General features: G+C 45.1%; 1 protein-coding gene and 1 non-coding gene across 3 annotated transcripts in view; one reads left to right on the top strand and one right to left on the bottom strand.

Annotated features, from left to right (window-relative positions):
- Positions 1-290: 290 nt before the first annotated feature.
- Positions 291-15,831, top strand: part of NDUFA9 (NADH:ubiquinone oxidoreductase subunit A9) — a 29,791-nt gene continuing 14,250 nt past the window's right edge. Inside the window, exons 1-6 of one of the 2 annotated variants that reach the window (XM_060167154.1) lie at positions 291-407; positions 6,011-6,181; positions 6,528-6,625; positions 9,803-9,894; positions 11,098-11,239; positions 15,136-15,238. In XM_060167154.1, the coding sequence (XP_060023137.1) occupies positions 359-407; positions 6,011-6,181; positions 6,528-6,625; positions 9,803-9,894; positions 11,098-11,239; positions 15,136-15,238 (655 nt within the window). In that variant the 5' untranslated portion in view covers positions 291-358. The remainder of the gene's footprint in view (positions 408-6,010; positions 6,182-6,527; positions 6,626-9,802; positions 9,895-11,097; positions 11,240-15,135; positions 15,239-15,831) is intronic. The other variant, XM_060167155.1, reaches the window with a different exon arrangement.
- Positions 10,586-10,692, bottom strand: LOC132530150 (U6 spliceosomal RNA). Its single transcript, XR_009543705.1, has one exon. It is a non-coding gene; the product is annotated as a U6 spliceosomal RNA (small nuclear RNA).

Raw genomic sequence — 15,831 nt, 5'->3', positions numbered from 1 at the left:
GAACTGAGAGTCGGGAGAGCTGCGGTGCTGCCATTTTGCCCTTGAGTCAGTCCCCGGTCCACTGTGAACTTCAGGTTCCTCGACAATACGAGGTTATCTTTACGGTGCGCTCCAGCCCGGGGATTCCGACCCCAAGACTCCTTTCTTTCTACTTCCCCTCCTCCCCGTCTCCCTCGCGTCCCCCCAGCCCGTCCAGCTCTCTCCCCAACACTCTTCCCGCCCACTCTTCACCCTAGCCTCGGACCCGCCCCTTCCGTTCCCGGTTAGCGCCTGCGCAGACAGTCGGGAAAGATACCTTTTGACCCAGCTTAGTGGCCGTAGGCGGCCGAGCGCCGGCGGCGGGGCATTGTGGGAGAAGATGGCAGCCGCCGTTCACCCCCGAGTTGTCAGGGCCCTGCCAATGTCACGTAAGTGTCACCGGGAACGGCGGCCCCGGATCGGGAGTCCAAGATGCGGATCTAAAGTTTCGGGAGTGGCTCCGTGGTGCACCGGTCACGCTGAGTCCCTGGGCACCCTGGTTTTTCTAGGTCCGGAGCTGCCTCTGTCCAGTTCCTCTTTTTTCTCCCCTTCCCCGGCTCACGTATTAAATTGTGCACCTGGGAAGGGGTCTTCGCTGGGAGAACGTGAGCAACGCGAAGGGGAGAGGAAAAAGGGGGACATGTGAAAGACCGAGAAAGTACTGATAGGGTTGTAAGCGTTTGGGATTATAAGAAATATTGGGGGGAAGGCGGGGGAGGAATCTGAAAATGATGGGGGGAAAAAAGGGTAGTGGAGAAAAGGTTCTTCATGAATTGACTTTATGACGTTGCGCAAACTCTTAATCGGCCTCAACTTCAGATTCTGCGCATCACAGTGGAAATGATCATACTACAACGTCAGGGAGTTTCCGAGAAGATTCAGTGAAGTAGTATTTATAAAAGCACTTTCTAAATCAAAACCATTCCTACAAATGTGGAGGCGTTGAGGCCTCGGGGAGCGAGGGATGCTCAGGAGAGAGAAGAATCAGGACATTGGTGGAAAAAAAGGAAGAAGAATAAAAGAATATCTTAGGATTTGTCTAAGTGTAGTTTATTTTCCCTTCTATTCTGATCGGATCTGCTGTGGTCCTCAAGTTGAAAACACGCATTTGCTCTTCCACTCACTAAGAGAGGCTAGAAAAGCAAGGAAATTGGGAATACAGTTACACTTCATCATCATTATTTCACCCTCCTCTCCTTCACAAACATGCCCTGCATCAACCTCCAGAAACTGCATTTTTCCATAGTGTATTTTAGTTATTACAGAATACCATTTCCTCTCAAAATTAGGTGCATGTCAGAATCATTCTTAGAGCTTTATAAAAAAATAGAAATGGAGGGCTTCCCTGGTGGCGCAGTGGTTGAGAGTCCGCCTGCCGATCCAGGGGACGCGGGTTTGTGCCCCGGTCCGGGAAGATCCCACATGCCGCGGAGTGGCTGGGCCCGTGAGCCATGGCCGCTGAACCTGCGCGTCCGGAGCCTGTGCTCCGCAGCGGGAGAGGCCACAGTAGTGAGAGACCCGAGCGCTACCAAAAAAAAAAAAAAAAAAAGAAATGTAGACTCATTGAAGAGCTATTCAATCAGAATTTTTGAGACTGGCTCCTTGTACCTTAAATTTTAAAAAGCTCCACAGGTACTTCTAATGTTCAGCCAGAGGTGAGAGTCAGGAGTATTTGGAGGATTCTTTTTTTTCCATCTTGGGTAGAGCTCCTCCACGCCTCTGGGCAGGTGGTTGGTGCACATCACTTATAATGGATGGTTTCGTAGCGCTCACTTCTTTGCAAAGACGTTTGCTGTTACATTGGTGCCACATAGTGTAGGTTGTGAATGGTAATAACGACAATTTACTGAGTTCCTGCTGTCGGCTAACCACAGTTCTAGACATTTTCATAAAATTTTTTCCTTTAACATTTTTTTTTTAACTTGACACGGTAGCTTGTGCTCTTTACCACTCTGCTTTACACTCTCTGGTAAAGTAAGCTTTTGAGTAAACTCGGGAGAGGCAAGTCTAGTGTGTAACATAATCAAAACACTACAGAACTGTATAAAACATATATAGTGAAATGTGGCGAGACTATTAAGTACCACAGGAAATCAGAAAAGGGAAAAAGTAGATCATCTGAAGTAGGGAGGGAAGATTGAAAGGGCAGTGGAGAATTGCAGCGCTTCCATTGATTTAAAAAAAATTTTTTTTAGGGTTGTTATGATCTGGAAGGTCAGAGGGGTTGGACATTTTCCTGGCACTAGCAAGGACAAGGGGGTGAGAATGGAGGCAGTGAGATGACTACCTGAAGATCTGGAATAGTAGGAAAGGAGGTTGAATACGTTAGATGGGGTCAAATAATGGAGGCCTTTGAAAGCCAAGCAGAGTTTAGACCAGTGGTTTTCCAAGTGGATTTTGCAAGAGGAACCAATGGTGTATAAAAATACAGCATTAGAACTTAAAGAAAAAAAGTTTTCTGTAGTAGTAACAATAGCTAACACATGGTTCAAACTATATAGCAGACACTGTTCTAAGGGCTTTCATGTGTGTTGCAAAATGTGTATAACATTTTGGTACTACATAGAACGTGCATGTAATTTACAAATAAATACTTTAAAAAAAAACCCTTACGCGGTGTGGAAGCAAATATGTTTGGAGGCTATTGGTTTAGATACTAACAGTAGGAAACCAAAGTAGGTTTAATGAATAAAGGATATTATTTTCCTAATGGTGTTCCTAATAAATGGAAGAAAATGGAGAGGCTGGAGCCAGAGAGGGTAATAACATATTTATTGAGAACCTACAGTGTGCAAGGCACCGTGACGTACTTACCCATTTATTATTATTATTATTTTTAATTAATTAATTTATTTATGGCTGTGTTGGGTCTTTGTTGCTGCGCGCAGGCTTTCTCTAGTTGCGGTGAGCGGAGGCTACTCTTCGCTGTGGTGTGCGGGCTTCTCATTGTGGTGGCTTCTCTTGTTGTGGAGCATGGGCTCTAGGCGCGCAGGCTTCAGTAGTTGTGGCACGTGGGCTCAGTAGTTGTGGCTCGCGGGCTGTAGAGCTCAGGCTCAGTAGTTGTGGTGCGCGGGCTTAGTTCCTCCGCGGCATGTGGGATCTTCCTGGACCAGGGCTCGAACCCATGTCCCCTGCATTGGCAGGCGGATTCTTAAACACTTAGCCACCAGGGAAGCCCTTACCCATTTATTATTAATTTTCGTATCAGCCGTCTAAAATGTAACTTTCATGAGGCCAGGGACTTTGTCTTTTTTACTATGTTAATTAGTCACAGTTTCTAGAATAATGCTTGGCTGGTAATTGTTGAAAAAACAAATAACCATGTGAGGTTAGTGTAATATTACTTTCTGACGAATTTCAAAGTAATAGTAAAATACTCCTGGAATTCTTAATGTGTGCTTTATACACATTTACTCCAATCCTCATAACAGTCCTTGCAGATGTTCATACCTAGACTCCAGTAATTCTTCTCATTTTATTTGCTCTGTCCTTTATCCTGTGCCCTAACTTCCTTACTCATCATTCTAATCATTCCCTTTCATACATTCTCAACTCCCCAGCCCTTATCCCTTTGACATAAAAAAATCAATACTGATTAAAGCAAGCTTTCCACATATGCTTTCCACGTATTTCCTGCCTGCCCCTGAGCGGCTGAGAGCTAAGCTAAGGAAAACCCCAAACGAATTGAGTGTCCGTATTTTAAATCCATGAATGCAAATCTCAAGTGGATTTTCAGCACATTTTTTCTAGGAAATTTGCTTTCCCTTTCTCCATATGACTAGTTAACACTGCCAGTCTCCTAAAACTTTTAACACGTGCTTCTGTCTTATTCTTAGCTTTACAGAGAACGGAAAGGAATCAGATGGGAACAATCTTTTTCCCACCATGAAAATCTAATAGCTGAGCTGGGATAATTCTCTGCTTTCCCCCCTCTTACAGTGTATGAGCTTCTCCTGGTCTGATGGAAGGCCAGTTCCCTCATTTGGCCTTTGATCCCATCCTCCCTTCCCTCTTCCTCCCCTCTCCTGAGTCATTAACATTTCCCCTCTACTGGGTCGTTCCCATCAACATCTAAATATGTTATAATATTTCAAATTAAAAGAACCCTTCCTTGTCTTTCTGTTCCTCTAGTCCCATTTTTCTTTGTCCCTTTACATCGTATCCCCAGAGAAGAATTTTCGATACTCCTCTTAAGACCTCCCTGCCGCACTCTCCTAATCCAATCAAATTGCTCTTGTTCAGGCCATTTACAGCCAACATTTTCTAGATCCTAGGGTCCTCTGCCCTCCTCTTACTTCACTTTTCAGCAGCATTTGATAGAGTTGACTATTCTCTCCATCAATCACTTTCTTCTTTTGGCTTCTGGACACCATTTTCTTTTGTTTCTTTCCTCTCACCTCACTGGGCCACTTTTCAGTTTCCTTTGCAGGCTCTTTGGGTTAGTCATGTAACCCCTCTGAGCCTTGGTTTCCTCATCTGTAAAGTGGCAATAAAGATAGTGTGAAATAAAATAATATCTATTAAGCGCTAAGAATGATGCCAGGTGCCTTTGTAAGTTTAGCTGTTATTTATACATTATTATTTTGTTACTATTATGTGTCTGATCTGCATTGTTTGTTTCTAGTCTCTATGGTTGCAGTAACTATTCGGTAAGCTAGGCTTTTTCTCCAATTCCATACTTTTGGATGGGAAAATCAGTGGTTTCTGGGCATAGTGCCACTGGAAAGTCAGCTCTAGAAAGCAGAACAGACTTATTGATACTTTCTTAGTTACTTACTTATGTACTTTTGATGATTTTCATTAGTTTTTTATTAAGTCTGAAGTGTACTCTTATTTTTATTTTTTTAAAACTAATTAATTAATTTATTTATTTTTGGCTGTGTTGGGTCTTTGTTGCTGTGCGTGGGCTTTTCTCTGGTTGCAGTGAGCAGGGGCTACTCTTTGTTGCCATGCGCTGGCTTCTCATTGTGGTGGCTTCTCTTGTTGCGGAGCATGGGCTCTAGGCCTGCGGGCTTCGGTAGTTGTGGCGCACAGGCTCAGTAGTTGTGGCTCGCAGAGTTAGTTGCTCCACGGCATATGGGATCTTCCCAGACCAGGGCTCGAACCTGTGTCCCCTGCATTGGCAGGCAGATTCTTAACCTCTGCACCCCCAGGGAAGCCCCTGAACTGTACTCTTTTAAAAAAATAATCTCTAGGCTTCCCTGGTAGCGCAGTGGTTGAGAGTCCGCCTGCCGATGCAGGGGACATGGGTTCGTGCCCCAGTCCAGGAAGATCCCACATGCCGTGGAGTGGCTGGGCCCGTGAGCCATGGCCGCTGAGTCTGCGTGTCCAGATCCTGTGCTCCGCAACAGGAGAGGCCACAACAGTGAGAGGCCTGCGTACCTCAAAAAAAAAATAATAATAATAATCTTTTACCTCTACCTCCAACCCATATCATCAACTCTGTTTTTCATTCATCATCAGTTTTACAGTCTGTTCCAGGTACGTCTTTTGCTGTTCCCTGTGCTGGGAACAGCACACCTACGTTGTTAGATGTGTTATGTGTTTCACGTGCAAATCTATCTTTCCTGTTATTACTCTTTCAGATCTTTCTCAAAACACTTTATTCAGGAGTCCTTCCTCATGATTCTCTAACTTATGGCACGTTTACTTTGCATTCTCTCTGCTCCTTTCATGTAGAGATTTATACTCTCTTAATTTGTAACTGTTTATTATTATCTTTCTTAACGTGATTTATCTTTTTAGGTACACTATATCCTATACGGCAGGGAGTTTGCTTTCTAACTTTTATACATTTCCTTATGTCCTATGGATTTTTTGTTGCCATAATTTGTGTTTATTATTGCTGTTGTTACTTAAATTATAAAAGTTAAATTTAAACTGTAACCTAAGTAAATGAAAATACTGATAGCAAAATAATGTCGTGTTTCTAGGAAAAGAAGCTGTTTGAGTTCATGGTCAATTTTATGTATATTCTGGGATTCTCTTTAAGGTTCTTCTGTTACTACAATAGCCACATCTGTGTTTCGTGGCCCACCCCAGCGCCAGCTTCATCCTGCACTCACACCTCATGGGAAAGGTGGGCGTTCCTCAGTCAGTGGGATTGTGGCCACTGTGTTTGGAGCAACGGGATTCCTGGGCCGCTATGTTGTCAACCACCTTGGTAAAGTTCCTTGCGTTCAACGTACTCCAAAGCCATTTATTACAGTTGCCTAATGAGAACTGTTTCTTTTCATTGTAACCGTGTTTTGAATTACTCGTATCTTGGATTTATGTAATTTTGGTCTGCTGTATGTTATGAACAGGCCCAGACTTCCTATATCGGACGTTAATACAGGAAAGGGGGCTCTGAAAAGTTATGACATCTCTAGCATGGCAAAATATGTTTCTTACTAAAAATAGAATCAATTCACCTATCATACTAGAATTTAAATGTCACAAAATCACTGTTGTGTAATGTAACCATATTATGTTAACGTTGACCCTTGTTCCAATCCATTCTTTTTTAGGTCGCATGGGGTCACAAGTGATCGTCCCCTACCGGTGTGAGCCATATGATACCATGCACCTTCGCCCAATGGGTGACCTGGGCCAGATTATCTTTCTGGTAAGAGCCCCTGTTACTGATTATTGGAGTTGATAAATGTAAACTCCTAAGGTCATTTTTAGCATAGAGAGGCAGTATAATAAAGCAGCAACTTCATCCCAGAGTGGACCAAGGGCATCCTCCATTCACAGGCCATTCTTGTAAACCCTAGTCCAGCAGTTAGCAAACATTTTCTCTAAAGGGCCAGATAGGAAATATTTTAGGCTTTGCAGGTCATAGGCTCTTTTTCATGTTTACTCAGCTCTGCCCTTGTAGCCTAAAAGCAGCTACAGGTAATATATAAACAAATGGCTGTGTTCCAATAAAACTTTGTTTACAAAGCTAGATTGCAGGCTAGAGTTGCCTGTGGGCCATAGTCTGCCACCCTCTGCTCTAAACCTATGCTGGCCAGTAGCCTTCAGCCATGTCTGGCTCTTGAGCCCCTGAAATGTGGCTGGTGTGGATTGAGGTGCGCTGTAAGTGTGAATTACACGTCAGATTTCAAAGACTTGGTTCGAAGAAGATAATATTCAATATATTGTTAATAATTTTTTACATTTATTACATATTGAAATAGTATTTTGGATAAATTGGGTCAAATAAAATATTATTAAAATGAATTTCACCTGTTTCTTTTTATTCTTTTAAAAGTGGCTATAGGAAATTTAGAATTACATATGTGCCGCGTGTTGTATTTCTCTTGGGCAGTGCTTCGACAGAGAAAATCACAAGTAGGGTGTTTTATAACTTGGTTGGCTTGGATAGACTTGACTTCCAGCACTTCTTCCTGAGCATTCACTGTCGTTATTCTTCAACCTGCAGGTTCTTCCTTTAGGCCAATAGTTAGTTGCCAGCAGGGTAGGGGGAATTGTGTGGGGAGAACCTTCAAGGGAGTGATGAGGAATGTGTGGGCCCTTTTGGCTGTCCCAGTGACCGGAGACCATACTGGTTTATTAGGCAGGGGCCAGGGATGCAGAGCACCCTACAGTGCGCAGGTCCTTTCCACAGAGAATGATGCTGTCCCAGTGCCTGCAGTTTCCTGTGGAGAAACACTCCGGGCCTGGGGGCTTGGGTCAGCTGTTCCTGTAGCTAACTTTTCTTACTTTCATCATCCTGCCCGGGCCTGAGCGCTTCCACTGACACACTTTCCTCTTTTAAAAAATGTTTGTTAAACATCCTTAGTATCTATTTTATTCACACAGATTATTTGTGACCTCATTAAATTTTGACTTATTTTTAATGGCATTTTCATTTATTCTTTACTGAAGGTTCACAAGCTAAATATAATATTTATATTGGAAATTTCTTATTTCTGAAGTGTTTTTCTTTTCCACAATCTTTTTTCTCAAGTATCTGCTTGGTATTACAGTCAGAGGAGCCTAGCCTTTTCCTAGTTCTCTGTGACTGAAGATCATCAGTCATCTTGTCAATCCTCAAAACTGAGGTATCTCACAAGTGATGGATGAAAACTTTTACCGGCTTGCAAATGTGGAGTCATTGGAATTAAGCTGAATGACATGTATTCCATGCTTTCCATGGGTGTTTATTGTGTCTGCTCCCTTCCTGGCGTTGAGCTAAGCTCTGAGTGTGTCTTGTTGAACAAGACCACAGGGAACTCAGTCTTAACAGGGCGTACAGACACAAAGTGCATAACTTTGAATACGGTCATGTTTATGAAAGGGGAAGCCCAGGAAAGTTGTAACAGGGGGGATGCCTCACTATATTGTTGTTGTTTATTTTTGAGAAGGAGGGACCACATGGGGTGTGGGGTGCCGATCTCCCCACTTTAGTCTCTGTTGGAAACTGCTATCTGAACAGCCGTTTGGTTCACCAGCCTGATCGTGCCCCTGGGCCTTTATTCCTGGGAACTTGGTTTCCTTTTGACTGCTTCTCTCCGGGCATCACTCTTGGGCCATTCACGCAGTTATGCCGCAAGCTCTTCCCCTCTGAGTCTTCTTGGGTTCACCCTTTCCCGCCTGTGTCATCTTCTCTGAAAAGGCCGCGTTAAGCTCATTATGTGTAGAGCGCTTTTTCGTTGAGTGTGTTGCTCACTGTGCTGCAGATTTTCTGTGTATTTCACTTACTCGTCATAGCAACCCCGTGGGGTAGGTCGTATTTTCAAGTTTTGCATGGCGTCTGGAGAGAGCACTTGTACACTGATAGTAAATGGCACAGTGGAATCTGCGTTCCGTCTCTTGTACTGCATCCTCCACAGTCAGTTGTCACCAGCGCTGCCTGGCGAGGGCTTCATCTTTTTGCTCTTGAATCTGATTCCCGTAGCCCTCTCTCTCTTTTCTAAATTGCACAGGCGTTCTATTGCTCGCTGTCTCTCCTTCTCCCCCAGCCCCCCGCTTCTCTTCCGTTCTCCCCTCTTTTCTCACTCTCCCTCCCACCCACCTCACTCACAGATACAACTAAGAAATCCATACTACTTATTATCTTCCTTCAAAATGCTTTCAAATTTTATTTTCATTTTAACATAGAAGATGCTCTGCCTTTGTCCAGGGGTCTTTAGTCCCTTGTCACTGTTTTGGACAAGACACATTGATCTGACCTCAGTCCTAAACGCCTGCTCACAAGTGCAGATTTCCACCGAAGTCTGCCATCAGCTCACCCTGAACTGATAGGCAGGTCACTTCTCTCTGAGTGCTGTTTTCATGTCTTTAAAGCAAAAATGACCAGATCTGGGATTATAAAGAGTAAAGAGTTAAAAAGAAATAAGAAAATAGTCATGAGTATTCCCAATTTAACGTTAACCTTTGAGAGACACCCCTCCTATCTTCCGTCTAACTGGTTGGTGCTAACAAGGGAAAGTCAGTTTACCTCCCAAATGATCCTCGGTTCTTTGGCTGTATTTCATTCAGGAAGGGAGACCTGATTGCTAGATTCCTTTACAGGCTTCTGCGGCGCAGTTGGGAGGACAAAAATTGCTCTGCCCCGTGAAAATGAATAGTGTCTTTTCTAGTTCTGTCACCTGCTATTACCTGAATAAAATGTGCTTTGACCTCTTTGTTTCCGGAAGAGCCAGAGAATCAGCAGCGTTTCTGTTGTAGTCAGTGGAGCCGGTGTGAAAGGGCACCGTCTCGCGACGACAACAGAGGGCCCGTTGTGAGTCTTGCTGATGGGGGGAGCTACAGACGTGTTTTATGCCAGGGCGCACCCCTGATGTTTTCATGTGACTGGCTCCTGCTCTTATAGGAATGGAACGGGAGAGACAAGGACTCGATCCGAAGAGCTGTGGAGCACAGCAACGTGGTCATCAATCTCGTTGGGCGAGAATGGGAAACCAAGTAAGTCTTTGACCCTCGTTTCTCCTTTGCAAAGCTGGCTTAAGGTTCAGTAGACATTTGTTGGGCACGTAACATGCCAGGGATTGTAGTTGTGACATTTTTCATTAGTTCATCAATGAGTATTGACTGAACAACCTTTCCACAGCCAGTGACCACCCTCCCCACCTAACCCCAATCCTCCCCCCGCCGGGGGTTCAGTTGGTGGTAAGTCTGGTGTAAGAAGCAATAAAAAGCCACTGCGGATTGTGCTAGTGATTATGCCAGTCATCACCAGCTGGGGTGGAGTCAGGAAGGAGGGTTTTCCTGTCCCACTGACCGGCAAGCTGAACACTGGGTTTTCTCGCGTGAACAGCGTTCTCAATCTATTCTCCACGTTTTAAATCAAAGATGGCATGAGTACCAGTTTGAACAGTTCTTTTTAGCCCTTGTGTGGGTTGTTTATCAACAAATAATGCTTGAATCCTGTGCTTCCGCAGCACTCTGTTCACGCCTCTTTCTTCACATTTATGAGAGTTTGACTGAGACTGATTTAGAGACGTCTGCCTCATCACATATTTTTAAGTTCTTTGATGACTTGGAGGGTCTTATCCAACTTTATAGCCCCCGTGATGACCAGCAGTGCTTTGTACAGGGCAGACACTTCGTTCGTGTTGTTGGATCTAGTTGGTGACTGATGCATTTTTTTTCTTTTTTTAACATGGAACGCTTCATGAATTTGCGTGTCATCCTCGCCCAGGGGCCATGCTAATCTTCTCTGTATCGTTCCAATTTTAGTATATGTGCTGCGGAAGCAAGCACTGATGTATTTTTTTAGTTTCCTTGTTTTCCCCTGAGGAGAGCAAAGGCCTGGGGGTGAGCAGTGATTTCCCCTCCAGCACCCAGCACTTCTCCCCTCCCCGCCCAGTCAGTGCAGCCAGATGTTTTTGAAGGGCCTCAGCCTTGGGATTCCTTGAGGACAGAGAATAGTATGTATGCTGATTTATGACTTATAGTAAGACTTACATTATGTATGGTAATGGCAGTGAGGAGGCCTGTAAAATGTTTTTAAAATATTAGTTTTGACTTTGGGTGAAATCATTGCTACTTACAAGTGTAACTATTGATATTATGAATTCCAGCAATAGTATGAAAACCGGCTTATCACAGTATGCTTTGGAGTCCTGAGTCAGGTGTTCTTAACCGATCCCTATTTTTTCCTGCTAGAAACTTTGGTTTTGAGGATGTTTTTGTAAAGATTCCCCAAGCAATCGCTCAAGTGTCCAAGGAAGCTGGAGTTGAAAAATTTATTCACGTTTCACATCTGAATGCCGATATTAAAAGCTCTTCTAAATATCTGAGAAATAAGGTAAGTAACAAGTTGATTTGGGAAGTGGTTCACAGAGCTTGAGTTTCTTAGCCCATTGGAAACGTGAGTTTAAGTGAGAAAGGTTTCTCACTGATGTATCCAGAATCAAGGGGGATTTCTGATTCTCCATATCCAGGATGTGATTGTCGTGTGGCTGAGTTGTAGCTGAGTGCCTTCTGTTTGCAGGGAACTGTGCTAAGCGGCCTCAAAGATGGGTAGATCATACTATTACCCACCCTCCAGGGTGTAAAGTTTCTTGGCACATCACAGAATTACAGAGTAAACACAAAAGGTAGAGTATGCTTCCTGCATAAGAGTCATACCTGTGTCAGCCACCAAAGCTAAAGGACCATCCTTCTTTCTCTGACCCCTTGCATAGCCATGATCTTATGCCATGCTTGGAGGGGTAATGTGAAGGCTGGGGGTGACAGGGTAAGTATTTACCAGGGAAAATGGCTGTTCACATTGTAGTCAGGCTTCTTGGGCTCCCAGAAACCCCACTGCGGTCCACATTGTGCCTAGGGATTGAGCAGCCTGGTTTGGAGTCGGTCTGTAACCTGCAATGTTTTATCATCAGGGACTCAGTAGGGATTGTGGTGCCCGGGAGTGCCTTCAGCAGTTGGTTCCTAAGGAGCCTGCTTTGGGTCAGATTGATATGGACGCAGAGTTCCTTGACACTGGCTCCAGCTTCTGGTTCCACTGCATTCTTTAATTGACCAAATTATTTATTAAGCACCTACTACGTGCTCCATGTTGTAGTAGGCGCTGGGGATACAGGGTAAATAAAACACACATGGTCTTAGCCCACATCTAGTTTCTAGTCCATTGAGGAAAACAATTGCAGATGCACTAGGTGTTGCAAAGTAGCTTGGGGAATCTTTACAAAAACAACCTCAAAATCAAAGTTTCTGGAAGGAAAAAATAGGAATTGGTTAAGAACACCTGACTCGGGATTTCAAAGCGTTCTGTGATAAGCTGGTTTTCATACTATTGCTGGAATTCATAATATCAATAGTTACACTTTTAAGTAGCAATGATTTAACCTGAAGTCAAAATTAATACTTTTTAAAATTTTTACAGGCCTGCTCGCCGTCATTACCGTACTTAACGTAAGGCTTACTATAAGTCATAAATCAGCGTACACACTATTCTCTGTATGAGAGCGAGGGAGAGGGAGTGAGAGAGTGAAGCCCGTGCCTGCCCCTGCCCTAGCATTCAGAGAATCACCCGCGTTCGCAATTGTTTGGAGGGGGCGGAGGTGGGGTAGTCAGTGGTGAGGGTGAGGGAGGGCTCGGCGGTTCCCAGCCCGCAGGCTTAAACCCCTGCGTGGATGGCGCTCCTGTTGAACAAAATGAGGAACCCTTGAGAAGGACCGGGTGCTGGGGGCGGGGTTCTCAGCCTTAGTGGCCCATTAGAATCATGGAGGGGACTGAACAATCCTGATGCCCAGGGCACCCAGACCAACGGAAATAGCGGCTCTGGGGGTAGAACTCGGGCATCAGTATTTATACCTCCCCCTGTGTAATCCCAGTGTGTAGCACAAATTGAGAGGTGTTATTTGTGGAGAATGGAAGAGGATGATCCAGTTTTGGACTCAGGTTGCAGCTCAAGTGCATGTCAGTCACCCAGGTCCCAGTGGAGAATGGGGTTTAAGATCCTGGAGCTCCGAAGAAAGAGCGTGCTTGGGGATATGAACGTGGGAGTCCCCACTGTTTGTTGTTAACTGAAGCAACACGAGGGGACCAGGTGGCCTCATGGGGATGAATCGAGAGCAGAGAGCTCTGGACAGCACCCAGAGGAGCACTGACGGGGGGGTGTGGGGGACGAGGAGAAGGGTGCTCCTGCAAAAAGCAAACAAGAGGACTGAGCAGGGCGGACGGAGGGGCAGGAGGGACGCCAGGAGAGTCTGAGGTTACAGAAGCAGGGGGAAGGTGAAGAGGTGAGTCAGAGCTGCAGGGTCAGCCGGGGTCTACACCGCAGGTCCTCGGTGGGCTTATCAAGAGCAGTTTGAGCAGGTGTCGGGGCAGCAGTGAGTGAAGAGCAGGCAGGGGCGGAGGCAGCAGGGACAGTAAGACAGCATCGTTCTCAGGTGGTTTACTAAGAGGAAGGAGGAGGCAGGAGGCTGGAGGGGCATGTGGAGTTGGAATTTCTTTTTTCTTTTAAGGTAGACGATCTTGACGTTGAAATGCTGGTGGGAAGGTGCAGGTAAGGGGAGCCTGACTGCAGATGTGTGGGCTGGAGTAGTGGGCAGGTTTCTGAGAAAGTGACAGGAGGTGAGTTCCTCCACTCTGGTCAGGAAGGAGGAGAGAATGTTGCTTCGTGCCCCTGGCTTTGTAGATTCAGCACTGGGAACACCAGGTGGTTTTTCTCTGCTGCTGTACTTTCTCCCTGAATTAGAAGATGAAGTCATTTACTGGAAGGAAGAGGGGAAAGTAAGGGAGAAACTTGAATAGAACAGAAAGGTTTGAAATTTGTCAACTGGAAATGTAAACTAATTAGAAGGAAACTCTATTTCTGGGAAATGTTACGAGCCCGGTTAAAACTGGGGACAGGCATTTATGTGTTACCAATTGATGATTTGTACTTGTTTATTTTCCTGTAGCTCTGAAGGCAGCAGGAGTGCATGGCTTAAAGAAGGAGGCTAGTGGGTTCTTCCAGGATTGGGATTTTGCCTGGTGGGTGGAGTAGAGGACAAGGGGGCAGGTAGTCTACAGTATCGCTAAGAGAGTGATGGACAAGTTGGGCCATGGAATCTAATCTGGGGCAAGGGACGTTCGGAGGGATTGGTGTGGGGGAGGGCAGACCCAGTGGAATGGGGTCCCCGAGAACTTGAAGGAGCACATCTCAGGAGCAGAAGAGCAGAGAACAAGCAGGCTGGCGGCCCAGGAGCTGGTCCTCTGAAAGCGGCACGTCTTCATGTAGGGCTCAGAGGAGGGGCACTTGGGTTGTTCTGGTCTGAGGCCTCCAAGTGGAGAGTGGCTGAAGTGGGGTGAAGACGAGGTCCCTGGAGTTGAGAAGCTCAAGAAACGGAGGTCCAAGTCCACCGGGGCTCTGATGTCACCCCCAGGGGGTGCGGGTAGGCAGGATGGCTGAACCAGGTGCTGGTATCTGCACCTTGTCTAGGAAGTGAGTCTACTCTGATTTTCCTTCTTTCTTCTTCCGCATAAACTTCCTTAGAATAAATATGGGAAGAAACCCAGCAAGAGCTATAAGAGGTGGAGCGTTTTTATCTGTTAGTATTTTTAAAAAAATTTCCGTGTAGACTTGTCTCCTCCTTACCATGAGGAATGTATTCCAAATCCCCCAGTGGCTGCCTGACACCGAAGATGGTACCAAACCCCATATGTACTTCGCTTTTTCCTATATGCACATACCTGTGATAAAGTTTTGTGTATGAATTAGGTACAGTAAGAGACTAACAACAATAACTACTAATAAAGTAAACAGTTATAACAATAGACTATAATAAAAATTTCATGAATGTTTATGAATGTTTCATGAATGGCCCCCCGTTCTCTCACTCAATATCTGCTGACTGTACTCCCCCTTCTTCTTGTGACGATATGAGATTCACATGCCAGCAGGCCTGAGCAGAATGACATGAGATTTCATCACGCCGCTCAGAACAGCACACAATTTAAAACTTACGAATTATTTCTGGAATTTTCTGTTTAATATTTTTGGACCGCAGTTGACCGCGGGTAACTGAAATTGTGGAAAGCGAAACTGAATATAAGGGCGGGGGCAGGGGGGTGACTGTAGCTGAGTGTTATGAATAATATGATTCCCTTAACCTGGAGGAAATACGACCTTGAAATATGCGTAGCGTCCCCGTAGTGGAAGGAGTGGGAGCTTCGTTAACTCACCGCAGAACTCTGTTGTGTTTGGTTGTTAAGGCTGCTGGAGAGAAAGAAGTGAGAGACGCATTTCCAGAAGCTACCATCATAAAGCCATCGGACATCTTTGGAAGAGAGGATAGATTCCTCAATTATTTTGCAAGTAGGTCTTCTTCCTTAATAGTAGGAGGGGGAATGCTGGTTAACCAGGTTGAAGTTAATCACAAGCAAACTATGTTCTCTGACTGGAAGATGGAGGTTGTATTTTTTTCTCCTCGAGTTGCCTTTTTCTCCCCAAAGGTTCTCTTTTTCTAGTCAGCATGGTCCCTCTCGTGATCTTCGTCACTCTGTATCAAAAGAAGCAGCTTAGATGCCTGGAAGGAGCATGGACTTGGGAGTTCGAGACCTGACTATGAATTGGGTCCTGGGACTACCCAGCTCTGGGACTCTGGCAGGTCTTTGAATACAGCAGCTTCTTCATCTGTTAAGATGAACATGATGATGTCCACCTGAGGACCAGTGTGCTGGTTAATGGAGTAGCTAGCTTATGTTACAGCACCTGGCATGGGATCAGTGCCTCATTTATACTTGGCCTACGAAGCCCCGGTTTTCTTAGTGCTGCCTCACTTTCAGTCTGTTTTCCAAGTCACTTAGATGTTGGTTTTGAAAGACAAAGAGGTAGCATCCTACTTTGTCAGACACATGTGATAGGTCATAAGAGTGGGGTCCTAACCCACAAGATTAGTGGCCTTAGGA

This window comes from Lagenorhynchus albirostris, chromosome 11 (genome assembly GCF_949774975.1).
Source record: "Lagenorhynchus albirostris chromosome 11, mLagAlb1.1, whole genome shotgun sequence".
Classification (NCBI taxonomy): domain Eukaryota; kingdom Metazoa; phylum Chordata; class Mammalia; order Artiodactyla; family Delphinidae; genus Lagenorhynchus; species Lagenorhynchus albirostris.
Note: the sequence above shows the minus strand (reverse complement) of the source record. Positions and strands in the feature narration are given on the sequence as shown.